The 17448-nt window shown below is 41.8% G+C and overlaps 1 protein-coding gene across 1 annotated transcript in view; it reads right to left on the reverse strand.

Moving 5' to 3' along the window:
• Positions 1-17448, reverse strand: part of arvcfb (ARVCF delta catenin family member b) — a 258356-nt gene that overhangs the window by 79225 nt on the left and 161683 nt on the right. The window contains exon 9 of the mRNA XM_016673815.1: positions 9279-9784. Coding sequence (XP_016529301.1) covers positions 9279-9784 — 506 coding nt within the window. The remainder of the gene's footprint in view (positions 1-9278; positions 9785-17448) is intronic.

Here is a 17448-nt window from a genome sequence, read left to right on the forward strand (position 1 = left end):
TTTAGAGCACATGCTGGATTCAGGTCAGCTTTAGAACGGGACAAAATTCACAATGCTAGCTCTGCAATTCACCAACTAACTTTGGCTTTTAAGGCATCCTTCCTGAACTCTAACAGTAAGTACAGCTGAAACAAGTGATTTTTACACACTGAATAAAAACGTACACCATAAACATACAGGCAAATTAGAATCACCAAAATGAACTATTTGTTAAATGCCTCAATAATGAAAAAGAGAAAATATCTCTCACTTGAGATTGATGTGGAGAAATAACTAGTTCTCAAAGATTATTGCAGATTGCTTTACTTATTGACACCATTTAAACACATGGCTGCACCAATTGTGATGGGCGATATGGACTTAAAGTTTTATTGCAACACTTTATGGTGCTATTGTAGGAACAATAAAAGTGACAATAACTATTCATTATTTCTTTTTAGTTAAGTTCATAGCTCTGACTTTATGACACAACAATCAGAGCCCCACAAATATTACTCTTGAAAAACATTCCCATTTGTAAGAAGTGATTTGTATGACTAAGCTGGACATTCACTGCATTTAATCACATTTTAAAATGTATAGATTTATTGATAGCAGGCCTGTTGCAATAAGCAATACATCAACTAATTGCAGGATAAATTAAAACGAGTTAAATAATTTCCATTTGTATGATTTATTGTTTTTCTTTTATCTCTTTCTACCAAAAACTGGATGACAAAAGTCTTCAGGCTGGTGCTTCACTTTTCACTAGCCCTCTATTTTTTTTTATGAAGCACAATTTTGTTTACAGAGACTTCATAATTAATTTTATTTGTTGTTTTTGATGTCTTGTTTATTTATTTTGGATATTTAAAAAGTCTTCCAGCCACAGTGTTAAATATTCATTAGAATTTAAAGTTTATTGATTTTTGAAAAACTGCTCTCGCATTGTTATGAAAATTCCCTCAAAATAATATCGCTTATCACAATAACTTCAGGGCCAATTTATCATCCAGCAAAATTTGTTTTTGAGACGGGTCTAATTGATACTCTCATTGAACTGAAGAAAATAGTCAAATTAATCCCAATATTATGGACAGTAAAAGTTTTTTTAAAACATTAACTGGAATTTATCTTGACAACAATAAATTAAGATTTTCATCACAATAAGAATGTATTGCGATAAATGATGAGCGATATGACCAATAATGTCCACTCCTACATGTCCTGCATTTTCCAGAGCAACAAACTCCCAAAACTCCAAATTAATTAATATAAATACATTCATTTAATTGAGGTTGTTGCAAAGGTGTCTTTTTTCAAACTACATACAGCGTCTCTATTTTCACTTTATCTCAGATTGTTGTGAATTTGTGCACACTTTGATTAGACCTAAATGTTTCTAAGATCAGATCATGTCATTGTGATCCAATACAGAAAAACTCAAACTAAAGAAGATCAAACCTTTTAATGGCGACTGTCCATTCACCAAAGCAATAAATGCAGTCTGTTTATGTTTACATTAACCTAAGAAGAAGTCATCGTTTATTCTATTTTATTATGGCTGTTAGAGGCAGAGTGGAGGGTTTGATGCTACAGCTTCCCTGCCTCGACATGCCCAGCTGGCATGTACTATTACAGCTTTTTAGGCAATCTGCAAGGGCTGCGAGCGGATCCATCACCCATTTTCAAACACCCTTTGATGTACGCCCAAGTTCACAAGATGTTAAACCATCACGCAAAGGGGAGACGAGGGACCTGGGTTTCAGAGGAACGACTGAGTTCTGCTGGAGTGGGGTAAACACACCTCAAAGGGAATTGCTGAATTGGTAGTGGGAGGGATTATGCACAAATGTAGCAACTCTACTGACATTACGTGGTTTAGAATACAAAAAATCTATAAAAAATTCACATCGGTAGGGAAAAAAGTTTGAAACAATCGCAGGCAGTTAGACACGGTCCTTACTAGTTTGCCAGGCTGTTAAAAATGGCGTAAAGACAGAGAACATCCATTTAAAGCAATGTAAGATGTTTTATTACCGTTTTTTAACGGGAGAATCCATGTGCATGGTGGCTGGGTAGCCGAGACAGGAGGAGGCAGTAAATCATGTTGCTATGCAAGCTGTGATGAAGCCTGCCACTGATTTTCACGCAGGCTAGAGAGCTTCTTACGAAGACTCGAACAGAAACCGCTCGTTGCTTTGTTGAAAGAATAAACAGTTCTGACTTTAAAAGCCGATTATGATCATTTACTATTTTGGGCTGAACGTTTTAACTCGCCCCCACTTTACCTGCTCAAGTGTCGGCTAGCAAGCCCGTTCGGGGGCAGTAAAATGATTTTATTTGTTTAGGTGGTATACCGCAACTCTCATTAGCTCATATCCAGAGGAGAGGAGAAGGAATGCAGCTTTTATTGGTCCAAGTCGAAAATGTCTGCTTCATAGAGACTCTCTGCCAGCAGGAAAGAGTGTCTGGACGCTGGCCAAGGGAAAGTATTTCACACTGGGGCAGCAGGATGAAAGTGGATATAATTGACTGTTTACATGCGCCCATAGACTCTACTACACATCGCGGGTCAATTGACCGTAAGCTGAATGAGCTGAGAACGTAGGGAGAATCTGTAGTTAATCTGCTTTAACAATTTTAGACTGTGCATCCCCGCATGAGGAAAACTTGATCATTAAATTTGCAGATGATACCACAGTAGTGGGATTGGTTTAACGGGAATGGTACATCAGTGCAGCGGAAATGAATCAACCAGCGTTGAGAGATTGGACAAGAGGGAAGGGATGATTATTAACTCCCAGAGGTCAAGATCCGAAGCAGCGACTCTCAGCATCACCACCCATGTAGCAGAGAGGGTGGATAAGTGTGAGTTCCTCCAAGTCCAGATTTATGATGGCCTCCTTTGATAAAAAAAAAAGAAAAAAACAAGTGTTGTCATAAAACGGAAATTGCCACCAGCATCACTCCATGCCAGAATCCTCCCAACATCCTTCAAAGCTGTGGGTCAGAGTGTGTTGACGTATTGCATCTCATCATGGTACTCAAGATGATATATGGCAGTCAGGAGGGGACTGTAGGGAGAAAATATCAGGTTACATTCTCAGGTATTTTTAGTCAAAAAATTCCATANATCAGATGGAGCCATCCCAAGTGACACCATGAAATCCCACTAATTGTATCTTCTATTTTTATTATTCTCATTCGATGCTATGGTATTTGACAAGTTTATGCTGGTATCTACCTAATTAAAAGGAAATATAAAAATCCGGGCAAGAATGTAACAACAATCAAACATTCATATGAGCTGTGTGAGCGCTGGTATTGTGACAGATAGCAGAACATTCACGCCTGCCTGCCAGGCTGACAGCTTGATTACGTTGTGTCATTAGCATCAGATTGTGACAGGCAGTGTATTCAGTGTGCAGTCAAAACAGAGTGAGCGCAGCACCAAGATGATCTTTTTACACCATCATCCTGGTCACAAACTGTGCATAAAATGTCTACTCCATATTTCCGGCGTGGCAACATGATCCATGTTTTCAGCGGACAAGCGATAAACAGCACGCCAGTAATCCGCAAGATACACCTTCATCATCTTCGCCGTTTGTTAATATATTCCACCCTACCATGAAATTAACTGCATGATGGTTTAATTAACTCGGTGCCAGAGTGGTCCTGTCTCAACAGTACGACGGCAGCATCCGTTTCAACTACACGCATCAGACGGATTTTTTGAATTCGTCGATCTTTAAATCGCTGCTTTCAACGGTTCGGATGCGGATAAGGCAATTTGTAGAAAAGAAAGAAAGTGAGGAGTGAAAAGGTACCAGGAACCTTTTTCTGCCAGAGATGACGCATAAAGCGACACGTGGCCTCGCCAATTCTTTCCGTCCCGGCTGGTTGGCTGTCACCTCCAGTGTTCCGGCTGAAATACTGCTCAGTCCGCTGGAATCAGTCACCTCTACGCTGATCACATAAGCCTAAGGGGAGGAAAAGACATGTCTTTGCCGTGGCGGCGATCCATCAAGTCCGACAGGCATACAGCCCACTGACAGAGCGTTATTCAGGATGACAGAGCGCCGTGGAAGTGACGATCTCCATCCAGCGTCCTGTCGCTGTTTCAGGCCAGTGACTCTGGATCGGGTTTAGTCAGTTTGCTGTCCTCTGTCAGATTCTGAGAGACAGACGCCTGAGGGGAGTCCTGCCGTCTTCCAGGCACGGCTGACCCGAGGCAGAAACACCCGACCAAGCACCCGGTACAAGTGCACAACTTTGTAAATGTGTCTAATAGCTCACCTTAAACGCATTGCAGGATGAAAACTGTAGAGAGTGCCGGGGATGGCATCGCTTGTGAAAAATTCAGAGCTGCTGAATGATAGATAAAAGTGTTCAAACTGGTGTTGCACTTGCATAAATCATGACACCAACTGGAGTTTGGAAAAAGCGACAAAAAAGAAACTAACAAAAAAGTAATTGACCTCTCAATGCTGGTCTTATATAAGCATTTTTTTTTCTTTGTAAAATAGAGTCAGGATCTACAGTTTAAAAGACTTCACAAGCAACTTTGATAACCCAGTCAGACCACTTTCAAGGTCTGGAAGTGCTGTTCCTTTCTGATTTATTAATGCTGTTTATCTGCTGAGGAAACTTCTCAGGGGTAAACAGCCAAACCGGGTCGCACCGGTTTCCTTTCAAAACTAATTGAAAAACAACAAAGTCTTATTGGAAGCATGAAAACGGTGGTGTTGTGATTTCCAATTAAAAGGCCAAAATTCATCAAAGGAAGTCCGTTTGTCTTCCAGTCCTCAGTTCTTGCCTTGTTTTTTCCCTTTTACGTCCCGCCTTGGCTTTTTGTCTCTGATTGGACAGGCTGGAAAGACGGCGAGTGGGACTGGGAAGGGGACTGGAGCTGTAGCGGGGGCTAATTAAATTTTCCAGGCACCACTTGCAGACATGTTGCTCTTCAACCAGAGCTATTAACTTAGTTCTGCCCATTACGGTTCTCCTCCTCTCCTTCTGCTCTTCACCCCTCCTGCCATCCATCAACGTCACAGTGGCAATGAGGGTTGGGGGACGCAGTTTAGCAAAGGGGATGCAAAGTGCATAAAAACCGAACAAAGATGGAGACCTAAACATGCGGACTCACGCTATTGACTATGAACATACTCTCATACACACTCGTGCATAAATGTGTATAAAGAGATTAATTAATTAAGTAGGAGTGATGCTGCCACTCCTGTACTTCATGGTTGAGGTGGTACTTCCACTTTCTTCCAATAAATGGAACAATAGCCAGCATTCCAGTTTTAATTGCATCAGTCTCCAATAAAATAAAAAATAAATAAATAAATAAAAGCTCTAAAATGTATCTATAATTGAGTGAATTTTCAAACTGTAATCTGGCTTTTTAGGTCGAACCTTCCTTCTTTCTGAGTGGCATTTCAGCTCATGTTGGTTCAGGATTATTTTCACTACAGATAACGAGTCTGCCACCATGCTCACAAGGTTTTAGATATTGCTCTAGAGTTGATTTGGAAGTTTCACACAAAAAACAGTGTGACTAAGAATAAACACACATTCAGTGTTATATATTTATGACAAAAAAAAAAAAAAAAGTAATCCAGGAAATCACAATCAAATAATCAAAACCACAGGAATTGGCTTCACTAAAGAATGTCTTAATTAGCTCTCGTGCAACAATTTGACAAACGTATTACTGTGAAAGAGTTTTAGTGTTCATCACAATTCTAATAAAGGCGTATCAAGTTGGCAACAAGGTGATGAACAAGGGGAAGCTGAATTGTTACTTGATTGCAATTGTCTTTTTCTATTTTCATTAAAAGAATAGCTGAAAATTAAATTCCAATCAATTCGTTTTATTATTTTCATTCATTTAATTTAAGATAAGTTGACATTAAACAACCTGAAGACAGCAATCAGGTCCAATTCAGACGTCATCCATCTTCAGTTATTGATTTCTCATGTCAAATTTCCTTGTTTGTAGTCTCATATGAGCAATAAAATCTGTAGGAAATGCAGCATCAATCTGCCTCATGATCTCACTTTTCACAAAGGAATCTGCTTGAGGCCACAAGCAGCCCAGAGGCTGCTGAAACAGGAAAACAGAATTACTCTGAAAAGTAAAACGTTCTAGAAATATAAATGACTTGTCTGCATGTCTCGTGTGTGTCTGTGTGTGTGTGTATGTGTGCGTGGATGTGTGTGTTGGAAAATGAAACCACTAGGTTTCTTCCACGTCACCCATTTCCACTAGGAGAAAACAGAGCTCTCAGAGCGGTTTTTGCACAGGGCTGTGCATACTTCCACAGCAAAACCCTTAAACATATGAACTAAGAAAAGGAGAACCGTATTTAAAAAAAAAACAGAAAAAAACCCCAAAAACCTTGAATTATATTTAATTGCAGAAAAGCACGGCCAATTCCAGACAAGTGGCTGGGGACGCAAGCTGAGCCTGCATTGTGAGGAGCTGGTTTCCTGCGGAGCAATGGCCACCTAAAGCACGATAAAGAGTAAACCAGGAAGAGAACGGAAATCACCGTCTGTAGATAATGAATGAAGGAGAGGGGAAGGAAAAATTAAAAAAAAAAAAAAAAAAACCAGAGACTGAGCGTGGGAGGGCTGAATAATGAGTAAGAGAGGGGGAGAAAAGCCTCCTTCCCTTCCGTCCTCCTTGTCTTGTGGTGAAGGGTTATTTTTAGCTTCAATAGGGAGCAACACGGTGCTGTAAAGGCAATCATTTCTGCAGCAGCACCGCCATCGCTCACTGCTACATCTCTGTCAAAACAAAGGAGACTCACTTATGCAAACACTCAGGCATGCATGCCCACAACGGTTCGTAAAGCGCTGGGATTATAAAGACTGGCGTCAGCGTAAATAATAGCCTGCATGTTTGTAGTTTGGGGTGACAGTCGCACAGATATTCGTATTATAATTCTGAGTCTGAGCTGTTGTCAGTGCTGGAAACTTAACGTGACGACGACGTTCCTCCCCCTAAAGAGCATAAAAAGCAAATCCATTCCCCTCCTCCTTAAATTTCAGCATGCACTCAGTGTTTTCACTTGGCACCTACTTCACAAGGTCTGGGTATCTCACTTTAAAGTGTCTCATTTTTCACACGAGTGCACCGGGAAAAAAAAAAGAAAAGAAAAATCTCTTCTCATCTCTTCTCAGATGCCATAGTGTGTGAGCGTGTCAGGTTAAATCAGCTGGAATAAACTGAACCCACCCACACGCACGCGCACACACACACACACACAAACACACGTATTTCCCAGCTGATTTCCACCGGAGCATCACTTCTGATTCAATAGCTTCTCCAAGAAGAATTAAAACGTCTTCGGTTATCCAATGCAGATTACAGACTTTTCTATGGGGATCAATACTTGTGTGTTCTTTGTTTTTCCTGACGGGAGATCTTCTAGCTTCCAGTCCGTCTTTCTGCTTACAGTACAGAACGCTGTGGCTTAAGTAATTAAATATCACCTTATTTGTTTCCACACACCAGCTCGATTGGAGCGCCGTGGAGTTTCTGTGATCAAATCTGCTTCCAAGACTCGGAGCTCAGGTCATTTACAGAAACGTATCGGCTCCACGATTAGAAGAAAGAGTCATTTGCAGCTATATACGCACACTTATCTCTTCCGAGCAACAAACTTTGATTCATGTAGCTTATTGTGAAAGAGAGAAGGAAAAAAAAATATCAATCTCGCCTGCAACACAAACCAATCACAGAAAGTAAAAGGTCCAAGCAGATATATAGATGTTAGCATTGCTGTATTGCTGTAACGCAGTGCTTCTCAATTCCAGTCCTCAGGCCCCCCTGCTCTGCATGTTTTAGATGTGGCTCTATTCCAGAACAGCCGATTCAGATGATTGCATGACCATCAAGTGCTGCAGAAGCCTGTTAATCACCCACAGATTCAATCCAGGTGTGTAGCAGAAGGGAAACACCTAAAACATGCAGGACAGGGGGGCCTGAGGACCGGAATTGAGAAACACTGCTGTAACGCAACAAGTTTGTATCAATAACTAGGAGCACAGTACGGCACAGAATATAAAAGATATGGCAGCCTACTGGAGAGAAATAGACAGGACTGCCAAACTAAAGAACTACTGTGTAGACATAAGGCTTCAAAGAGTAGACAAGAAGGAAAATATGTAATGTCAGTGCCAGTCGACTACACACCGATTAATCGTGGGGTTTCTCTTTTCCAAATTTATTAAGACCTTTTTCAACTATTAAACCTGGACCCTTTTTGTTTTCACTTTGGACTCTGACAAAAGGGCCCAGCAGTAACTCCTGCCGTTGGAGCAGAGTCAACCGAGTTCTCGCCAAGAAACCAAGAGCGAAAGAGAGAGTCTTTAACGTGCAATTAAAAGTTATGATTTTTAGCCTATTGATTCTGTTGCAGCAATTTCACTTTGTAACGACTATGTGAGCTTCGATGGCATGGTAATGTGCAGCTGTAGCAAACTGGAGAGAGATTTGCCAGACACACAGTTCTGAACGCCTCTGAGAGGAGAGAAGAGCGGAGACGGATCCGGTGGGGAATAAAACCCCCTGTTCTTCTCCGTAAACTGATGATCATGCTACAGCGTTTATGCTGTCAAATTGAATTATAATCACAAAGAAGTTGGAGGAAATTTGTGACAGTCACAGATTTTTGATGGATAAAATATGACGGTAGCAATTTCTTCCCCCTCTGAATATAAGTCGTTTAAAACCCAAAAACAAGACTGAAGAATTTACTCTCTTTGCAGCTGTAAGCAGATGTTAATTATTTAAAGAGGCAGTATGTATTTTCCAGGCACATGGTGCCTTTTTATAGCACAATCACATAACTGTTACCTTAAGTTATGAAAATGCTTGTTATGACTTGAAAGCAATTGTACATCATAATTTAACGCCTTGAAATTGGGCCTCTGTCTCTTTAAAAACTAGTGCTTGCAGCATCGTTCCTCTATTAACCCTTGAACAATATTATTACAGGTGTTGCACTGAGAAGCAGCTTGTACAGTGATGACACAAATGTGCACCTGCACCAGGTGTTTGCTAATTTCTGCTGGCTAGTCTGAAGGAACTGAGAGATGGAGTTGCAGGCGCCAGGGCCGCCCAGGCGTTTTGCACAACTGAATGGTTGCCATGGAGATTAAAGGATTTCTCAAACATGCATGAATGAATCGAGTTCCAGGGATGTCTTGATGAAAAAATAACATTATAGCACGGTGTAAAGCTCGAAAAGTTTCATTTTATTGGGAAATATTCCTCTTACCGGTGATGAGTTCTCGGACCTCCATGTCGTTGGTCTTCCTCAGCAGACGGATGAGGGCTGGAATGCCATCACAGTTCTTGATGGCCACCTTGTTTTCATTGTCCTTGCCGTAGGAGATGTTCCGAAGTGCGCCGCAGGCTTTGCGGTGCACTTCGGATTTGGGGTGATCCAAAAGGCTGACCAGAACAGGAATCCCCTTCAGCTGGCGGACATCCTTCTTAATTTTGTCATTCTCGTAGCAGAGGTGCTGCAGATAGGCGGCGGCGTTGGACTTCACTGGATCGATGGGGTGACCCAGCATGGCGATGACCTCGGGGAGATCGGGGTCCCGCCAGCGGGGGTCCTTGCGAATGCTGTCGATGGAAGGTGAACGCCGGCCGGCCATTCGGTCCAGACTGGCCATGCTGCCTCTCTCGGGCTGAGCAAGTGGTGCTGAATACATACCGTGGATGTAAGGGTGGCGCTCATCAATCAGCTCTGCCTCAATGGGGTCATCTGGGTACCCTCTGCAAGATAACAGAAGAGAGGACAGTCAAGACATGTTAGATGGAAGAGGTAAATGGAGGGCGACTTGAATTTGTCTGAGAAGAATCAGACAGCCAGGGAACAGGCTAGAAGAAAAGCCAACGGAGGTGAGACTCACTGACTAATGAGGGGAAAAGGTAGAGGAGAGGACAAGGTGATCCGATGTTTGGATCTGTTCTCATCAGGTTTGTCAGCGGGGCTCTGATGGCAACCCTTTGCAATAAGCAAAATGATTTGCAGCATTCTGCTCCCTACTCCCTGTCAGCAGGCGTAACAAACATGTCAGACTTCAACAAACATCGGGTTGAAGAGAAAGCGACTAGGAGACAGGAAACGATTGCAAACCAATAGAGACAGAGCAACAACAAAAAAAAAAGTAAAAGCTTTGAGGGAAAGACCTGTGAAGTCATTTTTAATTTTTTTTAAAGGAACCCAGAAAAAAGGATTTGATATCTCTTCCCCCAGGGGGCAGAAAAAAGAGCCAAGCAGTTCCCCCAGGGAGGACTAGGAGCCCCTACAGTGCCTGCAGGGCTCCCTTTGCTCACAGCTCAAAACACTAGCATGCAGTCACTGAAATGTTAATGACCAACACTCTGGGAGTTCTCTACTAGCATTACCCTCATTAGCAGTTCTCCTATTAGTGTTGGGGACTTAAACAGTACTGAGCTCTAACTGCTTTTCTGGTGACAGAATTAAGGAGCAAAGTGGTCCACCGAGGGGAGGGTGTGGGAGGGGGTCCTTCACTGAGCCGACATTTCCAAAGTCCCTTAGAGTCTGTTCTCTACGGTCCTCCACTCCAAAGACACTGTCATACATTCTTCATAGGAACATGGGTGACTGTATTTGTTTGAAGCCAGCGACAGGAGTGTTTGTCGGCTTTTTCTTAGAACTCTTGAGAAGGCTTCCCACTTCTGACACCACATACAAAGTCAGGGAACGTTTTAAATGTTTTTGTGTTGGTGTTGTTTCTCAAAAAAAAAAAACAAAAAAAAAAAACACACACACAGTGCTCTGTCATTAGGAGCAAAATTGAAGTGTTGTGTAGCTACACGCAGCATTTAGCATCCCTCCCCACCACCCATCCCCCAGAATGAGACTTGTTTACCCTCATTACATAATCCAGATGGTCTCCTCTCACCATCTTTCATGGTGGTTGGTGGTGTCCAAAGTCGGTTGCCGACGAGCATTTTCACATGGCGCTCCACGTTTAATGAGCTTTATGCTAATGATGTCGTTTTACACCTTTCTCTGTGGCATTCAGCGAAAACTGGAAGGGGATCAATATGCCGTCTTGCCTCGACTCTCGTGTATCCCCCTTTCAAAAAGCCACGCAGTAACATATTGGATTTTGTGGCATTTACTGTAGTTTGTGCATCTCTCTGCCACGGAAATCAATAAGAGATGAACTCCTTCCTGAACAATGTGTCAAAAATCCTAAATCCCTTTTCTGCTGGATGATAAAGAGAGATGCAGTGCCTTGCAAAAACATTGTGGCATCAACGTTTCAAGTCCAGCGTTGGTCACATGTTGACATTTTTGAAAACATTTTACAGCTACAACTCCAAACCACCTTTTGTTCCAGTTTTACCGTGTCGACCAGCTTCTATAAACTTAAATTTCTGGGTGTGCTGTCGCAGCACAGGGGTTAAGCACAACCCATGGATGGAGGCCGTAGTCCTCTATGCAGCCGTCGCAGGTTCGATTCCCGGTATGACGACCTTTGCTGCATGTCTTTCCACATCTTTCATTACCAACTTTCCTGTCAATTAACTATCAAATAAAGGCCACGAGAGCCGATAAAACCTTTAAAAAAAAAAAAAAAACTTGCATTTCTGATCATTCTTCAAGACAAATTAGCCAAAGCTCAACCAAACTGATGGACGAGAACATGTAAAGATCAGTTTTTAACTCCTGTGGCAGACTCTTGCCTAGATTTAGCTCTGGACTTTGACTAGGCCATTATAGCATATCAATATACTTTGATATGTTTGATCTAAACTGTTTTATTGTAGCTCCGACTGCATTTTAAAGGCATGTCCCACTAGAACATAGACCTATGCAATAATGCAAGAAAATGTTCTCAAAGATCAATAACTTTAAATTCTAAACATCACTTAATACTGGACATGTTAAATTTCCAAAACAGATAAAAACAACAGAAACAATAAATAAAATGAACTATAAAGTCTCTGTAAACAAAACTGTCCTTCAAAAAAATAGCTAGCTGAGACAAAAGCATCAGAGTGAAGACTTTCGTCATCCAGTTTTTGGTAGAAAGAGAGAAAGAAAAGAGAAAAACAATAAATGATGTAAGTGGAAATCATTGTGCTCCTTTTAATTTATCATGCAATTAATTAATTTATTGCATCAATAGATGCTCGCACAAAAGCTGCGGGTCTCTGTGGCTCCTCATGAGTCACCGTGGACGATTTGGTTACATCTCGGCTTCATGTCCACCTCGCCTGGATTGCCAGTTTCAGTAGATTGGTTGTTGTGCCATACTCGTCCTTTTTCAGATTCCCAGAGCTCCGTGAGATGCTTAATGCTTGGGATATTATTTTCTAACATATCTCTGCTTTAATTTTTCCCACTACTTGGTCTCCTGTGTTTCTTTGTCTTCATGATTATCTGTTCGCTAATTTTCTCTGAAAAACCTCTGGGATCGTCACAGATCATCTGTACCTACACTGAGAAACACAGAGGGACTCTTTTAATTAAGTAACCTTTAAAGGCCATTGCTGAAGCTAGATTATGTTTAGGAGTATTAGGAGTAAAAGAGCCTGAAGGTAAATTCATGCCATGTTTTCACTTTATTCTGCAGTTTTTGGGGGTTTTTTAATGTGAAAGCTGCATTGTCTTAGTCTATTTTGTAAAATATCTTAAACATATTTTGGTTGGTAGGGTTGTGAACATCTCAAGATGTGAATGAGTTCCAGAAATATCAAACATTTTGCAAGGCACTGGAGTTGGATCCAAAAGTTACAGAGACAGAATAGCTTTGGGGGTTGTGGAAAACAACGTTTGTGCAAATGCTTCATCCACTTCCACTTCTATGAATAACTACAAACTTTGAAGAAAACAAAGATAGCTTTAATTTAAGTAGAGCTGGCATTCCGAATGCTAACTTTGGGAAGGTTTTTTTTTTTTGTTGTTGTTGAACAAGCTTGCGCCCGCAGCGTAGAAGGAGGGGCAAATCAAGATTCTGATTACAGAACATAATTTGGAGAGAGAATGGCGCTCTGAGGTTTGGCAAAAACACTGAGTGACATGATAGACTGCATGCAAAAAACACGAGAAAATTGCATGTGTGCGTACAGGCGCTGGTGGTTACTAAATGCACCCATGCGTACACTAAGAGGTAAACACGCACTCGTCACCCAAACCATCACCCAGATTTTTTTTTTTTTGTGCAGGAGAATATTGGGCCTGACAAGGCAAAGAGAGGCAGGGATAACCCGCCACAGGAAGAGCACAGTTCACAATCTCAGAGTCATCGCCGTGAAGCAGACCTGCATACATAAACCGCCACTGCTGTCACTTTTGTATCTCTATTTCTCTCCGGCTTTCTCTCTCATTATGCCCCACACTGTGGGTTTTTTTTTTAATTTTTTTTTTTATACGGGCTTTGTCACGCAGACACATCGGCACACAGATAATATGTACAGTTGTGCGGATCGCGGCTCATTTAGATCTGGGGCCGATGCGGCGGGGCTTTTGGTAAAGCAGGCTGAGTGACGGGAATGTCAGGATTTGCATTTATATTGGCGGCATTGTGCGAACCCGGATGGCTGTATTCAGGGGATGTGAAAGGGCCCCTCTGCAGCCAATACACTCTGCCTGATTATGGCAGATCAACCTCCTCGTGTTAATCGAGCTGCTTAACGTCCGTCCTGTTTGGGAGCATCCGGACAATTATTTAGGGGGCCTGCGTGGCCGCATTCATTTTGAGTCTGGAAGAAAGAGACAGTTGCACATCCTCGCTGTTCTCTCTTTCATGGTTCTTCATGTTTTCTCGGCGACTTTCATCGTCTCCCGGCTCGAGCCGTACGTGACCCTGCTCTTCTGCAGATCCATCAAAGGAGGTAAACTGAAAAGAATTACACACTCTGAAGATGTGTGCACCTCATGTGTATACACACACACACACACACACACACATACACACACACTCACTCACACCCCTCTCTACTACATTTATGAGCTTTTCACCGATACTCCTTGGGGAATAAATTGGTCATTCTGAGCTGTGAATGATATTGTGGGGATGAGTTTGCAAGAGAAAACATGAGGAAGAAGAAGAAAAAAAACCATCTTGGTTTTTAGATGAGATTTTTCTCAACATCAAAGTGAAGTCTCAGTGTTTCATTTATAATTTAGAGGAAAGGCTTGTGAGAAACCTCAAACATATAGAATGGGATTTGAACTGGTAATATAAAGAACACCTTGAAAAAGGGTCTGGGACTCAGGAGGGAGGTTAAACCCGGGTTTGAAAGCTGGGGTGCCAGTGTAGACAGAATGGGAATGTCCAACTCTGACCAAGAGTTGAGTGAACTTTGGTTCAAACTGCGCAGATGGACCCGTGAACAAAAGCCAAAGACCTTGTGAAGATGCTGCCTGAGGTTGGTAAGACACTGTCACTAGCCACCATAAAGCGTGTCCTGTGCCAATATGGGCTGAAAGACCACTTAGTGAGGAGGAAGCCATTGCTTAAAAAAAAAAAAAAAAAAAAAAGCCAGATTGTGGTTTGAAAATGCAGACAGGGACAAAGACTTTCATTTTTAGAGACGTGTCCTGTTGTCTGACAAAACTAAAGTGGAATTGTTTGGCCATATTGACCATCGTAACATTTGGAGGAAAAAGTGGGATGCTGGTAACCCTTCGAACACCAACTGTGAAGCACAAGGGCTGGCAAAGATGTTGACATATTGAAGAAACATCTAAAAACATCATCCAAGAAGTTAAAGCTTAGGTCTTCTAAACGGACTTGCAGCCAAAGTAGTTACAAAGTGGCTTAAGGACAACATAGTCGATGTTTTGGTGTGGTCATCATAAAGCCCCGATATCAGTCCTATTGAGAATATGTGGGCAAATCTTCCTCCTTTCTGTGGGGAGGAATGGACAAGAATGCTAACAAACTACTGTGAGAAGCTTGTGGAAGGAAACCCAAAACATTTGACTCAAGACAGAGATTTTTAGGCAATGCTACCAAGTTCATTAATGTTTTGAAGACATTAATAAATAAATCTCCGACATATTTTTGTCATTATAGTGGGAATCAGCAGAAGAAAATAATTTTGGTGATTCCGACTGATTAAACTTCAGACAGTGAAGAAGAATGTGTGTTTTTATTCAATGTATGTAAACTTTTGGTTTCAGGAGGCTTGGAAGAAAAACAGGGTCCAAATGCACATTCATGCCACGTTTTTCCAACTTCCCTTTCTCCTCACAGTTATATACTACTTTGAGTTGGCCTGTCCCACAGAACCTCAATAAAATGCAATAAAGTGGCTGTAACATCACAAAATGTGAAAGAGACTTAGGAGTACAAATATTTTTTCAAGACACTGGATGTGAGCAGAGAGGAGGTGGATCAATTGGCCAGGGTCACATCTCTTTTATGGGCCACTCGGTATATAAACATCAGTGGATTAGATTAAAACACCCCCACCCTTCTCAATTAAGTGGTGAGCAGCTATGGTCATGGGTGCATGTGTTCATATCCAAGTGTGTGTGTGTGTGTGTGCGTGTGTGTGTGTGTGTCTGTGTGACTTCTGGATACAGGTGGGGAGGTTGGAGCTGAGTGGATTGTCCAAGGAGAGATGAGCCATTAGAAATCGGCTTTAAGACGCCCCTGTGGTTTGTCACAGCACCAAAGCGGCTATTAATCACACTGGCATGAAGACACCCACACTCAGAGAGAGGTCCTCATACACACAAACTCTGTGTCATAAAGGCTGTGTCAGAGTTGGAATGTAGAGGATGCTCCGCTTGTCCAGACATAAAGGGATATAGAGATGCTCTCCCGCCACTTAGTGCTTATGTCATTATTATTACAGGCTGAATATGATAAAACAGTCAAACAAACATTTTATTTTGTCAGATTTTCACCACCGTCTTCATGCATTTATTGTGTTTATTATTGTTATCGGCCAACACAAAGTAGAGCATGTATATCCAATCTTGTCCACCAATCTAGTTTACCTCACCAAAGGTCTGAAAATCATCAGTATCGGTCAAAACTGGAATCAGCAGGTCAGACTTTTCAAAGATCGGTGCACCCCTCATTTACTCCTTTTTATTCTCATATCCAAAAATAACTAATGCCATGAAAGCAAATAAGAGGTAATAAATTTATTTATATCATTGCTTCAGAGGTCATCTAATTGGTAAGTAGAGTCCACTTGTGAGTAATTTAATAAGAATGCCTTTATTGGTCCTCCAGGGGGTAAATTGACATTTCAGTAAAGTCCGTCCAAAAGAACAAACATAAGTCATGGGCAGACAGGTGCCTCAAGCTGCAGCCACTGGAGGCGCTGCCCTCCAACGGCTCAGTATAAATAAAGTTGCTGTGTACTGATGTTACAGAAGGCATACTTTTCAAACCCAAAGCTGTCCTCGTTGATACACTACATGTGTTGAGAATTAAAGCTGTACATGACCCGGAACAAAGCATCTTCCAAATGACATCATGCTGTGGGGTCGCTTTTCTTCAGCTCGTCTGAGCTGACAGAACGATAGATGGAGCTAAATAAAAGGTAGTTCTGGAGGAAAACCTGCAAAAGTGTTGAGATTCAGGGGGAGATTCAACTTTCAATAGAAGAATGAACCAACAGAGCAGAAAAAAAAGTGTCTCTACAAGATACTGACTAAAGAAGGGCTTGATAAATACACGATTTTTAGTTTGACAGAGACGTCGCTTAATGCCACCATGTCTCTACCTTAGAGAAGAGTTAAGGTCATAAAAACATTCCGCTTTACTATTACCAGCAGATGTTAAATATAAAAGTAAATGAGGCGAGGATCATAAATGCTCCATTACAGGCATGCTGAATGGCACACAGATCAAGCCAGAACATCACTGACAGCTTACTGAGTACGGAGCTTTTTTCCCCATTGCAATGCAAAGTATTTCAGCAAAATTATCAATGTTGCTTTGACACTTTCCACACCAACACTCTGATTTCTGCAGAACAATCCCAAACCAGCTTGAGAATGGCTGAAGCAACATGAGAAAGTCCAATCTACACTCCTAGACCACTGGCAAAAGTGGGACATGCTCCGTTTTAAATGGGTTGTCACAATAACAGACTGGTGTAGCCATTACCTCATTAGGACGGCAACCAACACATGAATCTACTTGTGGCAGCGTTTAGAGGGCGCCGCTGGTCCGAATGCGCCACAGAGCAAAGTTAGAATTAACCCTAAAGTCTAAAAGCCAAGCGAACCCCAGCAACAAATCATCATTCCCATCGGCGTGGCGACGCACAATGGAGTCCGCTGTGGCGACAAAACAAGCGCATGGCGCCGACGCAGAAAGCCGCTTTGGTACTAAATATCACCATTTTTGTCTGTGCATAATTGAAGGCTTGCATGAAATGATAAGCTGTAATTAGAGCGCGTTAAATCTAAGATTCATTACAGCACT

Source organism: Poecilia formosa, unplaced genomic scaffold (assembly GCF_000485575.1).
Source record: "Poecilia formosa unplaced genomic scaffold, Poecilia_formosa-5.1.2 Scaffold82, whole genome shotgun sequence".
Classification (NCBI taxonomy): domain Eukaryota; kingdom Metazoa; phylum Chordata; class Actinopteri; order Cyprinodontiformes; family Poeciliidae; genus Poecilia; species Poecilia formosa.